This window comes from Monomorium pharaonis, chromosome 9 (assembly GCF_013373865.1).
Source record: "Monomorium pharaonis isolate MP-MQ-018 chromosome 9, ASM1337386v2, whole genome shotgun sequence".
Classification (NCBI taxonomy): domain Eukaryota; kingdom Metazoa; phylum Arthropoda; class Insecta; order Hymenoptera; family Formicidae; genus Monomorium; species Monomorium pharaonis.
The window spans coordinates 19,581,517-19,602,044 of record NC_050475.1 but is presented as its reverse complement, the minus strand read 5'-3'; the positions used below and the strand labels follow the sequence as shown (position 1 = coordinate 19,602,044).

Genomic DNA, 20,528 nt, shown 5'->3' with positions numbered 1-20,528 from the left:
TCTTACGCTCCGCCGAAATGTATTACGTGCGCGAGCGAAAATACAGGCCGTGTATAACTTTTTCTTACGCGCATGTCGTGTGAAATATCGGGAAATCTGCAGGGAGGATGATAGATATTATCCAACATTACAGTAGTAATGTAATAGATGTTATTTAATGAGTATTTCTGTACCGAGATAATGTCTAGCTTAATAGTATGCCGCATGTATAGATTTTTATCACGGAACCGGCAGAAAAACTGGCATCACCGTTTGATAATACGGCTCTTTGAATAATACGACGCGGAAGGATGGAAAAATAAAAATAAAAACTAATAATGGAGTGGTATTGTTGCCCGCCGTGCCGAGTTGACGCTTGACGTAACGGCCGAGATCCTCCACTGTTTTCCACGAGCGTGAACGAAGTCGAGGCAGCGGAAGGAGCTTTCGGTTGAAAGGTTAATGAGGAGGAACGACGTAACGTGTCACGCGAAGATTAGCGGTGACAAATGATGGCCGGCGTTGATTACGTCGGCGGTCGTGCACCGAAGATGTTCCGTAGGAGTTCACTTGCATAATCGGCTCGCACACAACATCAGCTCCGAAAGATTAATATTCCATTACGCGGCCACGGCATGCCTCCTCGCGTCACGGCTTCGTTCGACTTTAATCTTTCTTTAATCTTTTTTTTTTTCCCTGAAATCCCCGAGCCACTTTCCTGCGCGGCTTTAAAAAAAAAAAAGAAAACCGCCGGAGAGAAAACGGTAGCGCTTCTCCGTTCGTTCGAAAGAGAAATTGCACGCGAAAGACGGAGAGAAGTTTTACTCTACTTCCCCACAATCCGCGGCACCGAGTGCCAATTTTATTCGCGAAATAATAAGAAGAAACGCAAGCGTCTAGGTTTCGCGCAGCGTAGAAAGCAATCTCAATCCGATGGAGGCATTTTCAATTTTGTCGTTTGCTACCAGAGAGAGGAGAGAAAGAAAGAGTAAGAAAGAGATGGAGAGCCTGCACCTTTGCACCTTTTCATACTTTCTCTCGCGATGTCTTACTGTATACTCCGTGGCTTGTCTCGCTGTCGGCCTAGCGACCGTAATTCGCCGTGTTAGCTTACATACGAAGAAGCGGATCCGGCGCGGATATGCGGTGTGTCATAATCGCGGAACGCGGACGCTGCCTTCGTCCCGGGTCGATTCGCGCAGCGGCCGTGCCAGATTAATTAATAACGTGTGCGCTATTATCGCATTAGGTCTCCTCGAAAGCGAGCCAGCTCACGCGTTCACGTGAATGGCTAGAATTCGCTTGGGATTGCGCGATCGTACGTGCGAGACTATCAGCATCCGCGAGATCTGCGTACAATGTACGGCACGATATTATTTCAAGAAATTGCTGCAAGACTATGTTATTTGATTATTCTTACATAATAATGTAATTAAGAAACCGACAAAATTCTGATTTTTTACTTGTTTAAGCAATTTTTTTTTCTTCGTATAATAGACTGACTTCTATTTGTTTTGTTACTTAGTAAGATACTGCAAATTACTCAGAATTATTCGTAATTTAATACTATTTTTCTCGTTTATTTTTTAAACACGTTATGTATGCATTTGTAAAAATAGTGTGTAGTAGAAAAAAAATTATTGTTAATGTGACCGGATGAAACAACCGTTGTACAAAGATTAAGACGTAGCAATGATTAATTATATAACGACTGTGTTAAATAATATAAATCTCCGGAGGGAGAGGGAGCGAGAGAGAGAGAGAGAGAGAGAATGAGTTAACGAATGTTTCTTGCAGTGTCAAATCCTTTTTTTTCCCTCGAAAGAAAAAAAATCTCATTCACGCTGCCGCACGTGGAATTAATCGATCATCTTCCGCGGTGCGAGACAATAGGAGTGTTTGTTATTAATTTTTACAACTCATCCACTCGCGACGAACAATGAATGTCATCTTGTCTCCTTTTCAAATGATTTATCGTTGAGTCCGCGAAAAAAAAAAACGAAGGAAACAGAAATGAAAAAAAGTCTACTCCGCTGTGGACCTTTGCCGCGCGACGAGTTGCAGCTCAGAGGCGCGATCGGTATAATTTATTTATTAAAGGCCGCCGCCGCGTAAAGAGGCAAATCGATCTTGAATCACTCTCGAAACCAACCGGACTTTCACTCGGTCTTTTTCGCGCCAACAACGCGGCTCGTGCACCGTTACTCTTGTGCCACCGGTAAGAAGTGTAATAACAGACGGCGATGCCTGAATAGAGGCTCGGCAGGCGCGCGCGCGCTCGGGGAAAAGTTAAGAATAGACGGCACAATGAGTAACATCTTTCGTGGCAATTACCGTTAGATGAAAAGATGAGCGCGGCCGTCTCTCCGCGCCGTGCCCGGCCGTCGAGGAATTACGAAAGTTAGCTTGCGAGCCTTTAAGCGCTGCGACTGCGACTCGCGCTTGCCGCAACGCTTATCTTTACATACAATTCATCCAGTTTCGTAATGCGCCGAGTGTGACGGAGGGGGGGGGGAAAGAGACGAGAGCCAGCGTGTTTCCGACACCCCCACGTGGCGGCAATTACACGCTTATCCCGTGTGCATCTCGAAATGATAGGCGCTGTTGAACTGAATCGCGTCTGTCAGTCGAAAAACCATATGTAACCTTTGTCTTTTTTTTTTACAAGCATCTAAATTTCGTGCGACTTATGGTATTTAGTTATTATATATTGAACGTAAAATATCGAGATAAATTTCGCGAAGATAACCGTGAAAAAAAAATTCGCGAATCGATGTACGTCGAGTTAAACAGTTCGAACGCTTCCTCGTCCCTTCCTTATGCGCTTCTGCGTTTCTTATTACAATGCGTTAAATTCATTTCCTCGATTTCTGTCGTAGTTTTTCGCATTCAACCGCCGTTTGCACGCACGGCACGATCCGCTCGTTTAAGGCTGCAATTTTATAATCGCTCTGTGCGAATGCACAGGTACGTTAGAAAGTTTCTGCGTGCACCGCGGCGCCGCTTGCAAATTGTACATACATATGTATATACATATATATATTTATATATACTGTGCACGGGGGGTCACACGTGCATACGCGGAGAAAATTTTACATCAAAAATTACTGCGTGCGATTTAGTAGTTGCAGACCGTAAGAAGACATTTCAGAGAATTATGTCACAAGTAGCTCAAATACGTACATGGCGGTATGATAAAAAAAAATATAAGTTTTTTTTTTCTGCCTTTTGGCCCGCGCTCACCATAGTAACTTTCGATGTAAAATGTTCTCCATGTAATATTTAATGTATATATACACACAATAATGTACGTCGAGGGAAAAAGAAACTCATCGAGCAGACGTGTTATTTCGCATTTCTTCCACGTATAACGATATCGTATAACGGGAATCTATTATGGAAAGGAAATCGTATTTTAACCAATCGCATCGCTCCGAACTATTTAAATGTCCATTCGCGTCTATTCTCGATCTCCCGGCAGTCCAATATTTCGTCACTTTTCTCTCCGCTCCTCCCGGTGTCGGTGACCGAAAAGGGGGCTACTTCCGGCGGCGGGCTGGGCCGACGCGGGTTAGCTGGAAAGAGACGACGGCTGTGTCCCACGAAGGGGGAGATACTTTGCATTGTCAACGGCATCTCGGCGATGATATCGGGCACGCGCGTGAGAACGGATCGGTTATCTCCCGAGGAGGTGGGAACTGGAGCGCCCGAAAACGCGCTCCCGCTCCCCGCAGCATCCACGATACCTCTAATTACATGCGCTTTGTACCGCGCGGTTTTTTCCCGACTATTCTATTTGTTTTCTCTTCTCTCTCTCTCTCTCTCTCTCTTTCTTTCTCTCTCCACTTTCCATCGCGGAAAGTTCGCGAAGAGCGGAATACGCTCAGGGAGAACAAACAAATTAAATCGATGACGACGGTGTCTATAGACACGTGTAATAGACGTCTAATAGACGTCTGTGTTATTGTCGTTTCTTCTTAGGTGAATGGGTTTTTCTCCGAAGGGATGACGCGCAGAAGAGCGACGCTGATTGGCGCCAGGGAATGTGTACTTCACGCAACCCGGTGAAAAGGTTCCAAAGGGGGAACGAATTTATTAGGATTATTGTTATAACTTCATTTGGTCAGCGAACTCGCTCACTTCGGTGATCTTCACAAAGTTGCGCGCGACACGTAATTGACTCCCCGAGGCGGAAAAGCGAGCTGTCTCGCATACATCAGCGGTAAATTGTGCGACAAATTGCACGATAAATTCAACATTATGTCACCTCTCTCGCGGCGCAAATTGCCTGCAATTAATTCTCTTACAATTACGAACTATACGTGACTCATCCCTTCCTCATTATCCCCGCGAATTAATCGAGACCCGCAAATTGTTCCCGCAGCGAAAGTACAAAGTGGTAGTGCGCGAGGCAAGCAATTAGGGGAAAAGCGTGTGCGTTATTTTGAGAGCAAACGTCCGCTTAATTAAAGTCAAACCGTATTGGTATTCCACGAAGAAAAACGTTTCGCGATCCATTTATTAAAGAAACTTCATTCCCAAGATCTCCGTCTGTAATGATCGTTAAAGGTGGTATCTTCATTAATCTCCATTACTCGTAACATTATATTTACGAACAACGGAGCGGTAATTGGCGGGATTCTCTCGCAATCAACCTTGGGCGCATTATCAGCATCTGCGCTATGAATAGGCAGGCGAGACGTGCGATCGCACAGATATGAACGATAGGAATTTCCGCGACGCCGCGCCCGGACGCGCGGGACGTCGCGCCGCATTCCTCCTCGTCGTCGATCGGGGAGGGAGGGGGGGGGGGGTAGAAGTGTCCTTTCACGCTCGCGTGTTCACCCCTTTCCTAGCCGCTTTCTTGCGCGCGACACCGTCTTTCGGTTTCGCGTGCGTGCATGCGTGCGTGCGTGCGACAACAAGACGTAATGCAACTCCTCTTCCGGTCGTCTTCCCGACCGCCGGCCGCTTCCTGGCCCAATGACGCCGACGACGACGACGACGACGACGAGCCGCGATGTGTTCGTCCGTGTCGCGCCCACGCACGTTACGTTACAGATGTGTATGTAACTTTATATCGCCAAGCATGCGTTATCCCCCGCGTTTCCGCTTTTCCTCCGCCGTCCGGTTGTTATCATCGCGCATCTCGGCGCGCGTGTGATCGCGCGTAATTGCACCGCTCGTCCTCGCGCGTTTTCTCGCGAAGCGTTATAAAGAGAGCGTTCCGAATCGACGGAGGAGAGTTTCGATTTCGGAGAGCCTCGGATTTCGAGAGATTCTGGGTAAATTCAGGCGAGCTCGCAGAAAATCGTAGATTCTTTTCGGGACTCGGCGATCTGTCGGAGATCTGTGCAAATTATTCGAATTTCCAGTTTGGAAATTTTGAATCTTAGATGTTTGAATACCAGTTACATATATTGGATATTTTATAATGTCACATTCCAAATAATTTTATATTAAATAATCAATTTTTTTATATCTAATAACAAGTAAAATTAAAACAGATTCCTATTCTTTTTTTATTTATATTAAAATTTTATTTAATAATAATGTTGATAATTTAACATTATGTTTCGATATTTCAATAAGATTTTTTCACAAAATTTATTTCAATAAGTTGAATTCGGGTTAATTATCTGTTGTCCGAGATTTCGTATGGAGATACAACGGCGACTGAGAATTTTCATCGTCAGCCTCCTTAAGCCTTTGCGCCTCTCGATGGTGGAATCATCTGCATATAAATAACCTTACATGCTAACGATGACCTTGTTTAACATAGAAATACTTTTTTTTTTTCTCTTGAGAAACGCCGATCGAATGAATACGGGTGTCCGACGCTTCTTGATATGTAAAATGCTTTTGATACGTGCCGCGTACGTCAATCGCGAATGAAACCGGTCCAATCGCGAGATCACAGTGACGTATACATTAATTTTCGACGATATTGTGAAAACGCGCGCATAATTCTCAGGGACGATCGATTCGCTCAGTCAGATTTCCTCGCGTTTAATCTCTGAAGTTAAAATTACACATGTTTCTACCTTATTTATAATTTTTAATGACTCTTCTCGCTTAGCTTGTCTTCAACGATTCGAGATTACATTTTATAGAAATTCTCTGGAGATTTAATCTTAACAATTACAGTACGATTTAATTATCTCGATGATAACGATCTACAATTTAATTTAACTCGGCGACTTTAATCAGAACACTTTCATCCGAGGGTGCGAATATAGAAAGGTACTCACTTCCGTATGAAATTTCAATGCAGAATCTCCACCGTGCACAGTAATGACACAAATCACGTCGCGTATTTAATAGAATGTTAATCGATCACCGTATGTATGCGTCGCGGTGGTGACGGCGGGAGAGGAGAGGGCGGGGGAAGGGAGATATGCGTCGATTATGCTACACGCGTCTTTTTGCGGCTGGCGTAACTTTCCTTTCCCGGCGCCCGTTACGTGGACGATTCCGCCGCGTGTGCGCGAGGAGACGAGAAAATAGAAAAATCTCCCGGTACAGAGCGAATCTCACGCGTGACGTGTATACACGCGCGTGTATGAGTATTACGACGATCGATAAGGAGCGTAAGAGACTTTCTTCCCACGAGAGAGGAGGGGCTGCGAATTTGCGATCGCGATTATTGCGACGAGCCGAGAGGAGGCTGCGTGCAGCGAGAAAGAGAAAGAGAGAGAGAGAGAGAGAAAGAGACTTTCTTCATCCGTCGAGCGTATACGTACACCGACCATTATCGTCTCGCTTCATTAAAGTCTCCACGGCTGACGCACCGTGGCGTTTGCGCGTACACGCGCGAGCGCCATATCGCCGCGCGGCGTGCACGCGTTAGCGCAAGTAACGTGCGTATTTAATCGCTAACGACGTTAATGCAGGCGTGCGGGCCAACCGCGATTACGCTCCAGATCGCGCGCGGTCTGTATATCGATATTTTGCCGCGCGCGATGGAAATTTAGAAAGCGGCGGCGGCGGCGGCGACCGCGCGCTCGCCGCGTTTTGCGCCGAAAGCGCGTGCGTTGCAAGATTCTTTCGCGCCGAAGGAATTCGGCCAGAATGTCATTTTGAGATATCGGAGATAACGGTAACGGTAACGATAACGCGGAGAGACGGTGAATAATATGTCTGTTGTATCGATCGCGTTTCAATCGAATCTTGCTTAATACACTGTATACCTACTTGTTTAATTAATGATATATGAGCGATAAGTGCGAGTAGAAAAGTTTCGTTAGCGAAGTAAAGAACGAGAGGGGGAAAAAGTAGTTTTATAATCGAAACGGTTAATTGGCGCATGCCACTCGAGTTGTGAAATTCAGTGTTAAGCAATCGCTACGTTAAATATTTGGGCAGCGGCTGCACATATAACCAGTTCTGTCTCTCTTTTAAGATCTTTTTACATAAATTATAACGCAATGAAAGTCGACGTACATGCAGCACATGGTAATAATTATAACCACAAGTAGGGCGCGGATTTATGTTATCCTCGGTGTGTTTTATCGATTTCATACTGTTGCTTATTTTTTTTTTTTTTCGAATTACGTGCACAGAAAAATGTCAATTAATTTTATTGCTAAGAAAAACGGTTACTCCATTTACTTTTCCTCTTCTTTTAAGTAACAGTTATCTTATCTTTGTCTTTAAGAAATATTCTTTTGATAATTTCAACATATACTTATCACAAATTTTAGAAAAAATCATTATGACTTAAATACACAAGATGCTTCGATTTAATTATATATTTGACTAATGTACATAAAGATCTGAATTGAAGAAATTTAATCAAGCTGAAAAATGTAATCAAATTAACAACGTTTTTCTCAGTGTATAAAGTTACCAAATATTTGAAAGAAAATATTTATACTTAATTAAAATAAATTACGATATGTATTTGTTCTTCTACGTACAGAAAAATTTTCAATAAATATCACATATGACGTTTATTATCTACTTGAAACAAGTAATACTTACTTCAAATTTTTTTAAGAATACACACTGTAGCGTCGTGTGATTGTAATTTCAAATATTTTCCTGCTACCATTAATTCTTATGACGTTTTAGAGCCCGCAGCTTCTAATTAAGCTAAGCGCGAAATTCTCATCTGCATCTTGCCCTTTCTCTAAAAAGTAGGTACGAAAACCTTGAACCAGTAACACTTCTGTGAAAGGTCACAATTTTGCATTTATAATTCTTTTCACCGGTCTTATGTACATGCCTGGCGAATGTGTGTCACGTCATTCGGGGATCGGCTAAAACTCGCTTTAATCGATCGGTTACAAAAAGCGGACTGACCGTGATGATCGTTGCCGAAAAAAGAGGCAAATACCATGCTCGTATTATCATTCGCATATGGCATTCGTAAGGTCAATCCCGTGACGTCAACCGGCGTGTGCCTCGCATCATTAATTCGTCGTTACACCACCGGGAATTCTTTCGTGTGCGCCGCGACGACGGACCACGGCGGGACTCGAAAGAACAGAATTAACTTTCAGTTCTCTCAAAACCGGCATGATCCCCTCGATCGCCTCGGGATCGACTGCTCGTTAGACCCACCTCGTCGTGATCTTTCCACCGCGAGTTCGTCTCGTTCTCACGATTCGTTCGCCGAATCGTGCATATCGGCGACGTTCAAACGTCTCATGCCTGCGCAAGATTGCATTCGGGATTTATTTACCCGACCATTATTTCTAATATCACGAATATTGCTCGTTAAATTGACTTGTATTCTTTTTCCTTCTCGAAGGTTACGTACAAAAGTCAGCTGCGATTTTTTGACAAGGACGCGATTTCGAAAACGTAGCCTTCTGAAAAAAAAAGAGGTGGGAAACCCCGGTTCCCCAACGCAGAGGAGATTCGGGGAATAGATAAAATTGCCTCTTTTAATTTCTAACGAATACAAATAAGCGGGGATTAAGGACACATTTGCCCGCGCGGTCTTTTACGAAATATTATTTTGCGGAGTGTCGCAAGTATATACGTCCGAACGTATAAATATGTACGGGGGTAATGATCGGCGATGATACTTGTCCGCGAGGTATTCGCTCGCGCGGTCTCGTGCCGACTCGAATCCGTCATGCGGAGACATCCTTTCTCCTATAAGAACGAAGCTATTACATGACGGCGAGGTCGCTTATTGCGCATGCAAGTCGATGCGCGATGTATGGCTGTATCGGCCACCAGCCTCGCGTTCGCGTTCCGATAGGAGGACGCCGCGGTTTCGGAGGAGCTTCGTCACGGTCCCCGTCGAGTGACGGACAATCGACATTGCCCTTCTACGGGTTGCACGCCGAGACGGTCGGACGTCGGTGACGACCGCCCTATTTCCGCGCGGGAAACGCTTCAGCGTCGGCGGCGGGCGGGAGGAAAGAAAAAAAAATCGCGGTGGAATCCCCCGCGGCGAAAGACGTTAAGAACTTCCGGCCGCGATGCCCCAGCGGGGACGCGTCCCCGCAAAGCTAACCCTGGCAGTACAGGAATTGCCTCCGTAATCGTCCGTCCGCGCTTTGACGATCGATAATTACGCGCGACGCAATATCCGATGTCTCGAAGCGGATCGTGCAATTTTTCGACGGGCTAATGATACGACGGGTTCGCGTCCCTCATCCCCCCTCCTCTCTCTCTCTCTCTCTCTCTCTCTCTCGATTGTCTCTGGAATTTCTTTTCTCGCAATTAACTTTCATCTTTGACATTTGCGGTACGCGCTCCGTAATTTCGGGAATAAATTGCCGAACAATCATATACGATGTGTCGTTAATAACGAACCGGGATGGGTAAAATCATTCCACTGATTGTTTCTTCACAGCACACCGAGAGAAAAGAATAGTTGCGGTAACCATAATATCATTATTGTAATTTTTGGGTCCAGTCATATTTTTATAGTTGTTCGACAAAATGAATTATAGTTTGTTTAAACTATACTAAAGTTTTCATAATCATAATTGATCTGTACAGCTTACAACATGGTTGCCATAACCGAAATGGCGATTTTAATATAGTAAGTTGTACTATAAAACAATCGCACTATGTACATCGATAGAAAAATATGTGATACTTGCGACTATAATATCATTTTTATAGCAGCTGTTACAATAATATTAACAATAATAATCATACGCCGATGCCAACTATAAGAAAAATGTACTACAAATTATATACAGCTTTAAAAGTATGCCATATGGTTATTATTACCAAATTATAGTAACAATTATTATGAAGACAATATTGCTGACTATAATTATTTTACTAATGCAATTATAGTGGCAGATAACACACACGTTTTTCTCAGTGCGCACAAAAATGGAATGGCTATACATTTCCAAGTTTAATTAGCTTTTATCTCCCTTCTCCCTCGATCTTTCTGGGAGCTTCGGAGCGTCATTCGCGCGGACCACTCCTGTCGATCGTGTGATCCGGCGGACGTCGCACAAAGTGGGACCATTCGCCACGAAGGCCGCGGTCCCGCCCGATCGGTGTATCATTCTATACGTGACTGAAAACGCAAATGGCCTTTTCGCTCCGAACAATCGCTCGCGCGCACGGCACACCAAGCGGTGTCGCAAGAGTCCGCTCGTCGGTCGCTCGAATTTTTTTACGCTTACGCCGGTTTTCGCGTGTAACAACGAGGGCGAATGCCGGATCGCGAATTTAGCGCACCTCGTTGCGTAAGCGCGATGTTTAATGTCCCCAATCGCATGCGTCCCCTTCGGTGACCGAGTTTTGCGGAATAATACTTTGAATATTATCACGGAAACAGATCCGACGTGTCTGTTCTTTCTTGTGACTGGAAACCGAAGGCTCGCATCATTCCGCATTAATCGCTCATACATTATTTATGCAGTACATCTAATTTTTGGGGGAGGGGGAGGAAAGGTCATATACATGTAAGGATTTTGCCGAAGTATCTACAGATGTGAGGATAATTCTGCTGGACCATCGGGATAATTATGAAGGAGGTTTAAGTGTTATACAAAAATTTTCGATATTACATTAGCAACCAGCTTGAACGTCCTACACAATTTTTTTTTTTTGATCTAATAAAATTATTTTCAGACTTCCCGAGCTTTTAGCTACTCGGATACTTTAATAAAAGATGCCACACGCAAATGTTCTTTCCGCATAAAGAGAAGGCCCACCCGGGCGGAAATGCTAATTGTCCCGAGTCAAAAATTAATTGTCCAGACTCGTAATCCCGTAGGTATGCGTAAGCTCGCGCGCGCGCGCGCGCGCATCGAGGCTCGGCTTGGCTTCCCGCGCACGTATGGCCGGTTGGTCACTCGCAGTTAACGCACGCTATTGTTCCACGGCGGAGACGCAACGCACGGAATCACGATCCAAGCTCTAAGCACCATTCACAAAGTCAGGAGGAGGCGCCGCCGCCGCCGCCGCCGCGCGCTGCGCGCGAGAGGAATGGAGGTCAAGTACTCGAAAACGCGCGCGCGGCCGTAACGCCTAGGGATTCAGGTGAAATTTCCTCGCTCGGGTTTACGCGGCGAGCGTAAACGAGCGATTACCCCAGCAGCGCGGCAGAAATTACGGTTATCTTGGAGGGGCAGGGGACGGGGAAACAAGAGTGCGAGATATTGAGCAAAATTTTTTCTTTCCTCCGGCGCGTTTCTCAACGCCAGAACGGCTATACTCGGCTCATTTTATCCTCCGTCTCACTTGTACAAATTTAATACCAGACAGTGTTTAATTGGCCAGTAATTAATACTTATTTCAAGTAATAAAAGCACTGCCGTTAGTATTTTCAATACCTACATAATGAGTAATAAATAATTACAGGCCAATTTAATACTGCTTAGTATTACATTTTTTTTTTAAAGACGCCGCACTTTCAACTCCGATTAATTATCGGTGAATCTTAAATTAACTTGCAATTCAGAGGACAGATAAAAGATGTCACGTTTTAATCCACGAACGATGAACGCGCGATAGCTGTTACATCGAGAAATCCATTTAGTTTCCGAATCTTTATTCTTCGAATTTGAAATATTGGCTGAATGATGATACATCAGGAATTAATAAACATTTAAAGAAAAAGAAGAAAATCCAGAGAATTAATATCGCATCATAAGTTTTGAGAACTGCAAATCGTTTTATATACCGAAACAAGGAATAATTGCAGTAGCCAGTAGTAATAACACTATAATTAATAGTCATTTTTGGACCCAATATTTTTATAGTTATTGAATAATAAATTATAGTTTGTTTAAACTATATTGAAGTTCTCATAAATATATATAATATTGGTCTATGCAACTTACGATATGGTTGCTAACTAAAGTTTAATATAGTAATTTATACCTTAAAAAGTTTAAAACAATCACCATAAGTATAACTACAAATATATGGTTATTGTAACAATATTAAAATAATTATTATAACAATATTATAATAAAATTACTATAAAAATAATATTACTGACCACAGTTGCTCTACTATGCAATCACAGTCGCAACTCTCACATATTCTTTTTTTCTCAGTCTTTTACACCCCAGCTCCCAGAGCTGATCGTCGGTTTCGCCTTACGTAGCGCCCGGAACGCGAATACACGTTATTTCCGTTATTTCTTTCGAATGAGAAGGTGTAACCGCAATCATGCAAAAATCATCGCCTCGCGCGAGCGTGAAGTAGATATACGCGCGTGTTGTGTGCGTGCGTGAAAATCAGGAAAAGAAAAGTCGGAACAAAGTCGCGGTGAGGAGGAAAAGGGGGGGAAAGGGGGGAGAGCGTCGCGTTTCTTCCGTCAGGCGCGAACGCGACTTCGACTCGCGGCGGTTTTGCTAGAAAGCGAGACCGAATGTATACGCGCGCGCCCATCGATGCATCGGCCGCCGGCGGTCAGCTTTCTTCCGCTTGCGTGTCGCGTAGGCGGTGATTTTGTAATTTCGTCGTGAGGAACGAAGAGAAGGTATCGACGCCGAGATATCGACGCGGATTCTTCGAGAGGAAAACAAACAGTCCGATCCTCCTAGATAAATCTATAAATCTATTATATAGTAAAGCTTACGCTCCTGTTTATCGAGTAGCTGTTCCTCCTAGGTGCAGATAATTGTGTAAAAAATCGTACTTATTATTACTCTCATACAAATATCTCTTTTGTTATATTTAAATTTAATTTTTGATATTTAAATTTGAATGTTATAATAAAGAACTGTTTGAGATTATAGTAATAATAAGCTTTTGTCTGAATATAAATACACGACCGTGGTCACTGGGCTGTTCATTTTTCTACAAATGATTATTATCGAATAGAATCGATTATTAATATTGAATGTTTAAATATATGGATGTATTTAAATTATATTCCTACGATAGCGGGAAAACAAATGTAAGTTTAACGTTAACTTACCACGGCTAATCATGTGAGGCACAGCGTCGTGCGAAATTTACATAACGGTTGACCTCGTCGCGAAAATTCTATTTGCATTAGCACATGGATGTTTGTTGCTAAACGATTGTAATTGCCCGCGAGTCTAACGAAATTCAACGATTTACCTAATGAGGTGAAGGTCATTGTAAATTTCGTATTAAGACTGTGTTTGTAATGAATAACCAAGATTGGGCGAATTTCTTAACTCTTCATATTTCCTAATTCTCCGTCCGACAAACACGAGTATTAAGGGTTCTTACATATGATAAAAGAATTTCAAGGATTTTTACGTTTGGTTTAAAAGACTGGGATTTTATATTGATTTTCTATTGATTTAAACCGGCACATTTTAATGGCTGATTAAAAATAGCTAATTTTGTGAATTTGTCGTCGATAAACGAAAAGAGAAGTTGTGTCTATTCCACTATAAAGATTATACATATTTGATATATAAATTTAATTAAAAAATAATATAAAATGGCGTTTGCTGTTTAAATTTTTCCAAATGTTTTTAAAGGTTGAGTTTACGACGATTACCGTTGTTCCTACAGGACTCATTAGAAGGCAAAGTGACACGAGATTTATTAAGTTAAAACATAGATTTAATGTTTGACGTAATCGTTCCTCGAAGTCTTGCGTTTGAGCAAAATGACAGCTGCTCAAAGTTAACATTGCGGTTTTTCACTCTAAACTCAACTTTATTTGTCTTTTGCTGCAACCAGTTGTTGGCAAAGATCCTCCGTCAAGGACTAGTGTACAAAAAAAGTCAATTAAGTCGTTTTCAAGATTTAGTAATCACGCGTTTAAAAAACATAATCTCAGTAGCAACGCCCTTTTATCTAATTTTTAAATAAAACATAAATGTCGAATAGAGAAAAGTATGACCTTTTCTACAAAAGATTTGCAAAGCTAAGGTCTCTCGTGTAAGAGTACATTTAAAAGGAAATAAAAGTAATATAAAGTAATAAAAACCAAAATTAAAAAGAAATAAAAATACTATTTATGATTTTATGAATTGGAAAAAGGTAAAAGAGACGCACGTTTCTTACGTTTATCAGCCTCATAAATGTCCTCTCAAGTGGTCTTTAGAGCCTTTTACATTGTCACCGGTTTACGTGTAACGTCCAACCTTCGACATGAAGTAATTGTTTGGAATTACGATAGACACTCTGACAAGCCTCTCTTTCTTTCTTTCTCTCCCTTTTATCGCGAGTTCTCGATTTAGCATTTGTCTCTTTTCAATTAACCGGTTATCGGTTACTCGCTTACTTACCGCAAGTACCGCAGAGCGTTAAGTCCGAGCGGCGGCGCATAAGTGCATAAATAATAACACGCGCGCGCAGGCGAGAAACGTACCGTACAGCGAAGAATAAATATTTACGAGAAAGGTGCAAAGTGCTACAACTGGTTTATACCCTCCGGTGATTGTTTCGTTCTTTCTAGACAGGGGAGGAAAGAGCGGGAGGTGTGAGGCTTGTATTCAGGATACAACCGCAATGTGTGGCGGCGGGAAGGAAGATCCGGCCGTTTCAAGGAGAGGCCGCCTAAGGCTTTTTCTCTAATTTTTTTTCCAAAACTGGCCGTCCTCGTTCCTTTTCACATTCGGTTTCTGTTAATCGAATTCAATCGCTAGGTCGACGACTTCGATCGAAGGTCGTGATGTAATCACATTCACGATTGACGCGACAGATAATCGAGTTACTTGTCGATTGCTCCAGGTCCGGGGGTCGCTGGGTCTGACACAGAATTAATAGAAATGAATGAAATGAAACGAGTACCCGAAGCACCGACGAGAATTGAGTATAGGAACGAACGGGAGTTTTGTATTTTCGCGAGATACAATGCGTCCGTGTCGCATTTTCCATGTCCTTCGCGGATTTTCCTCGCGTCTATCACGCGAGGATACGTAACTGTAGGAATAAATTCCCTTATCTCGGAAACGATGCCTCGCGATCATCGTTAAGGCTACCGGCTAAGGAAATCGCGAGTCCACGAAATCTCTGGGAACTTTTTCTCGTTTCATGCAGTATGCACCTGAAATAAATTGATTTCATACCTCGATTACAATGGAAACGAGAGGCTCGTGAAATTCCTTTCTATTTCTGGTTAACATATTCATCTTTATTTCTCACAATTTTAAATGCGAATTCCATTCGGCGTAAAAATAAAGAAAAAAAAAAAAAAACAAAGAAGAAGCGCGCTTCTAACTAACTGTAGTGACTCACCTTCGCCGTCTTTGCTTCTTCTGCCTCAGGGGCGGCCGTCGCGTGCGGTGTCCTGCTGATAATCCTGGCCGCCGTCCTGGCGGTCCTGTTCCCGAATCTCATTAACCTGGTCCTGGACAGTGAGCTCACGTTACGAGATGGCGGCCGCACGTACAAGTTCTGGCAGAAGCCGCCGGTGGTGCCGCGTATGCAAGTTTACATCTACAACGTGACGAACGCCGACGAGTTCCTGAACAACGGCGAGAAACCGGCGCTGCAAGAGCTGGGCCCGTACGTTTACGAGCAGAACTGGGAGAAGGTGGATGTCAAATTCAACGATAATGGGACCGTCACCTACAAAGTCAAGAAGACATTCCAGTTCAACTCGGTAAGCTCTTATAACAGAATTAACAGTGATCTTTTCAAGATTTCCTTTGACGCCAAATCGAATTGAATCGAATCGCATCGTCGAAGGAATTTTATTATTTAAATAATTATTGAATAATTTATTATCGAATAATTGCTGAAATAATAAATAACGTAATTATTGTTGAGTTGAATTTTAGATAATAAAAAACATTCCTATAATATAAAAAAAAAATATTGATTACGTATGCTATCAAGTGATTCGCATTTGAATTTGTCTTCTCTAATAATTAATGATTGAATTGAATATCATTAATAATTAATGGCACATTAATAATGCTGTGAATTAAAAAGTTTCGATCCGCTTGAACTAAGCTTGAATAATTCAAACATATTTAGGAAGTTGTATTCATCTTTCAGTCCATGTTTAATTTCCGCGTTGAAGTAGCAATTTCTCCAAGCTTACACTTCTGATTGTGAAGTCTGAATTTAATTATAAAGGCTCTCTGCTCTCTACAAAAAGATATGAATATATATACATACATAATGTTTAGCTTTCTTCTCGCGCGAATATCAAGAAACCCATTTTCAAGGCGGTTTCCATTAAAACAGAGACGAGAGAGCGAGAGACTTCGGTAATTCTATTACGAGAAAAACTAATTGTCATTCGCGACAATGCGCACGTCTTTAACGTACGGGATGTGCCGTGGATCGCTGATTATTCGTTTATCGAGAATAACGTCGGGAGCTATAACAATAAGAAGAAGAAAAAAGAGAAGAGCCAGCGCGAATCCTCGCTGAATGACAATCGACGCATCATACGTCGTCTCTGATTTATTCGAATTCGCCGTACAGAGAAGCGCGTTCCTCCGCGGCGCGCCGCGCGCCTCCTGCCCGCGCATCGAAATCACTGCCCGCGACTTTCTACGTTCGTCAGAGAAACGTTTCCACGGCGTAACCGTGTGCATTATCGCGCTACACGGCGCGACAAGAAAGACAATGTATACACAGAGATCGTTTTTGTTCTAGGAAAAATTTGTGAAAGAAAATATTTGTTGAATATTAAGCGGAAGCTTTGCAGGCGGCTCGCGTAGCCAACGACATGGAATTCCCATTTGCCGTTGAGCTCCCTCTTTTTTTTTCGATCTCATTATTAAACATTAATTATGCATGGCTATTATTATCGCTCACGTACAAGTAATTTCATTACTCGCTCTTGAATTTTCGAACACGATGAGCGTGACATTATAACAAAGCTAATTAAAGTACTTGTTAATTAGTAATCCAAATTAATTTTGTGATGCTAAATATTAAGATAATATTTTATTTTTTTTGGTTTAATTACTTGTTGAAATGTTAATATCCGTGTTTAAACTGAATATCTATTTTTCGACAGCAAATATTATGTATTAAGATTTTAAAATCTAAAAAAAAAATTGTTTTAATTCCTAAATAGAGATTTGTAATCGCCTTTAGTAATAAAATAATTGTTTTGCATATATTATATTTTATGTACACGAAATATGTATGCCATTTGACTTACGATCAATTTGATTTACGAACAAAGTCTCGGAATGTAACCCCGTCGTAAGAGGATTACCTATATCTCTTTCACTTTCCATTATTATCTTCATTTTTTGTTTCATTAATTCTGTTTCATCATTGTTTTCGTATGTACATGCGCGCGCGCGCGTTTTTGTGTCGTATCTAAAGTTTTACGATACGCTAATATTTTTTATTAACTTTTTATTGCATGCACGTGTTAATTATTAATCTTTATCTCTTTCTACATTTCGAAACAGATCCTCATCGTCCATTGATTTTTTACAAATCTCTCAGCATCCAATCAGCCGATTTGACCAGATGTTCATTCTCTTTCTTTTTCTATCGGAATTTTAGGAGCTGTCATCCGGTTCCGAGGACGATCTGGTGGTCGTGCCAAACGTTCCTATGCTCTCGGCTACCAGCCAATCGAAGCACGCCGCCCGTTTCCTGCGACTGGCGATGGCGTCCATCATGGACATCCTGAAGATCAAGCCGTTCGTCGAGGTGTCGGTCGGCCAGCTGCTCTGGGGTTACGAGGACCCTCTGCTCAAGTTGGCCAAGGACGTCGTGCCCAAGGAGCAAAAGCTGCCGTACGATCAGTTTGGCCTGCTCTACGGCAAGAATTCGACCGGGTCGGATCTGTACACGATATTCACGGGCGCCTCCGACATCACCAAATTCGGGTTGCTGGACAGGTGGAACGGCAAGAACGCCCTGGGCCACTGGACCACGCCGGAATGCGACTCCGTCATGGGGACCGACGGCAGCATATTCCCACCTCACATCTCGAAGCACACCGTGCTCAAGGTCTTCGACAAGGACCTCTGCCGGACGTTGCCGCTGGTCTATCAGGTTTGTGTTTTTGTTGGTCGTCGTTAATTATCCGGCTGATACGACCAGAGGCGGACGATGGCCTTCCCGGACTTGTTGCGACCTGGCAGTCTCTCTCTCTTTAAAAGATTGCAAAATGCGAAAGCAAAGGGACACCGAAGAAAAAACCACCGCTTTTTCTTCACACGTGGCGCATTATTCGTCGTATTATAACACGACTGATAACTCAATTTTTTAATTGAAAAACGTAAAGCTGCTATTTTTTTACTTGTTCAACACACAATCTCCTAATTATTACGATTAAAAACATAAAAATATAACTCGATCAATATTGACCGTCTCGTCGTTTGTAGAAAAATAAAGTTGGACAATGTACATTCCGCGTTGTTCAGAGTCCTTCTAATCCCAAGCCTTGCTTTTTTTACTCATTTGACCGGGGAGGCAGGGTGGATTTTTACAAGTTGCAGAGAGAAATTCCTTTTTCCAGCGCGACGTGATAGCCGCCGGCGGGATCCCTGGCTACAGATTCTCGCCGCCCCTGGACGTCTTCACCTCGGTGGAGAATATGCCGTCGCAGAAGTGCTATTGCCCGGCTGGACCGCCGTGCGCCCCGGAAGGCACCTTCAACGTCTCCCTGTGCCAGTACGATTCGCCGGTCCTCCTCACTTTCCCGCACTTCTACCTTGGTGAGTGACCCCGCGGGTGACCAACGCAGTGGCCCGCTCCTTTACGAATCGTTTACCCCCGCGAACGAAGACTCTCGCGGCCGATATTTTTAATTGTTGCCAATTATCGTTATTTATCGGAATTACTTGCCAAGTCAGACGATGTATGTACGCACGTCAAGATGACGCGCGTGAGCGCGAAACGATTGAGTAACACTCGGCAAGTAACGCGAGTCTTACTTTTTGCATCAACATTTAATACTCGTAATTATTATTATTCTCGGGATTGATTGCGGGCTTCTCTAATCGCGCGATACACATCATCCGACATTTTGACGTAACTCTGTCAAGTCATAGATCTCCGACACGCGCACACGCACACACACAACAATTGTACGTTCGTTCGTTCGATTCAATCGTTACGCGATCAATCTCGCGTGTATTTAAAAGTGTATCGTCTTACGTAAGCGCGCGGCGGCATAATTCGCCAGGAATTATTTTTCTTAGCAGATTAGCGCGATAAATCTATTTGCGTCGTGTGCAACGTCGCCGTGTGCCTGGACGCTTTCTTCTTCGCCGCCGACGACGACGACGATAACGCGTGATTCTCCGTCCGTGCGCTCCTCGACTCGTCAGGATTTACTTCCTGGTCGCTGTCAACCGAACCGATTCCTCACGCCCACCTCTTCCTCGCGTAGAACCGTCGTCGACAGGTCGGTTGACGAAGATCGGTTTGACGTGCGCGCCAGTTTCGTAAGCGGGATTTACCTGTCGCGTCGCTTCCGGCTCCGCGCGATCGCAACTATATGTAGAAGTCGGAGAAGTCGCTCTGTTACCATGAGGCCTATTTTTTTCACTCCTAGGAACAATCTCTCTCTCTCGCATCCGCCGCGGATTCTCCCACGGAATATTATAGGAATTGTTTCTCTTTCTCCGTCTCTCTTTCTCTTACGTTTATCGCGCGTATTTTCGCCGCGCCGCGAACTTTTACTTTTAACGGATTTTAGATGCCCCGTTTCACCTGGTTTTAAACGCTTCGTTTCACCGCCGTGCGAAACCGTTCTCCAGTTGTAAAACAAAATGTGCGCGAAATACGCTCGATTTCGTGTTCGCGTTACAAGACGCCTCAGATTAAGGACATAAGATCGAGAAATCAAAATGCTTCGATCTGTTTAAAAATTCTATAGAATTATTTAAACTAGTATTGTATTAAATTTACACAAACTGTATAATTTCTAAAAGAATAAAAATTGAAATTAGAGTTTTATATGTGGCATCTTATGAACAGTATCGAACGATCGACTGATTACGTTAATTTTTAAAGTTTTGATGTATATAAAAATTATAAGGATAGTTTCAGTAATTTTTTTTGTTTGGGTTGCAAACATTTAACTCCATGTAATTTTTCCGAATACGAGTAAAGAGTTGATAAAAGTATGCTTATAAAAGATGACTTTTAATGAATTAAAGAAATATAACAAAAAATTTGGCAACATTGTTGAAAAAATTATTTTAAAAATGATTGCAAAAAGTATTAATTAGAAACTAAGCTGT

General features: G+C 42.8%; 1 protein-coding gene across 1 annotated transcript in view; it reads left to right on the top strand.

The window, feature by feature from the left end:
* Positions 1 to 20,528, top strand: part of LOC105839216 (scavenger receptor class B member 1) — a 35,662-nt gene that overhangs the window by 8,334 nt on the left and 6,800 nt on the right. The window contains exons 2-4 of the mRNA XM_036292224.1: positions 15,618 to 15,955; positions 17,833 to 18,330; positions 18,797 to 18,995. Of these exons, the coding sequence (XP_036148117.1) occupies positions 15,618 to 15,955; positions 17,833 to 18,330; positions 18,797 to 18,995 (1,035 nt within the window). The remainder of the gene's footprint in view (positions 1 to 15,617; positions 15,956 to 17,832; positions 18,331 to 18,796; positions 18,996 to 20,528) is intronic.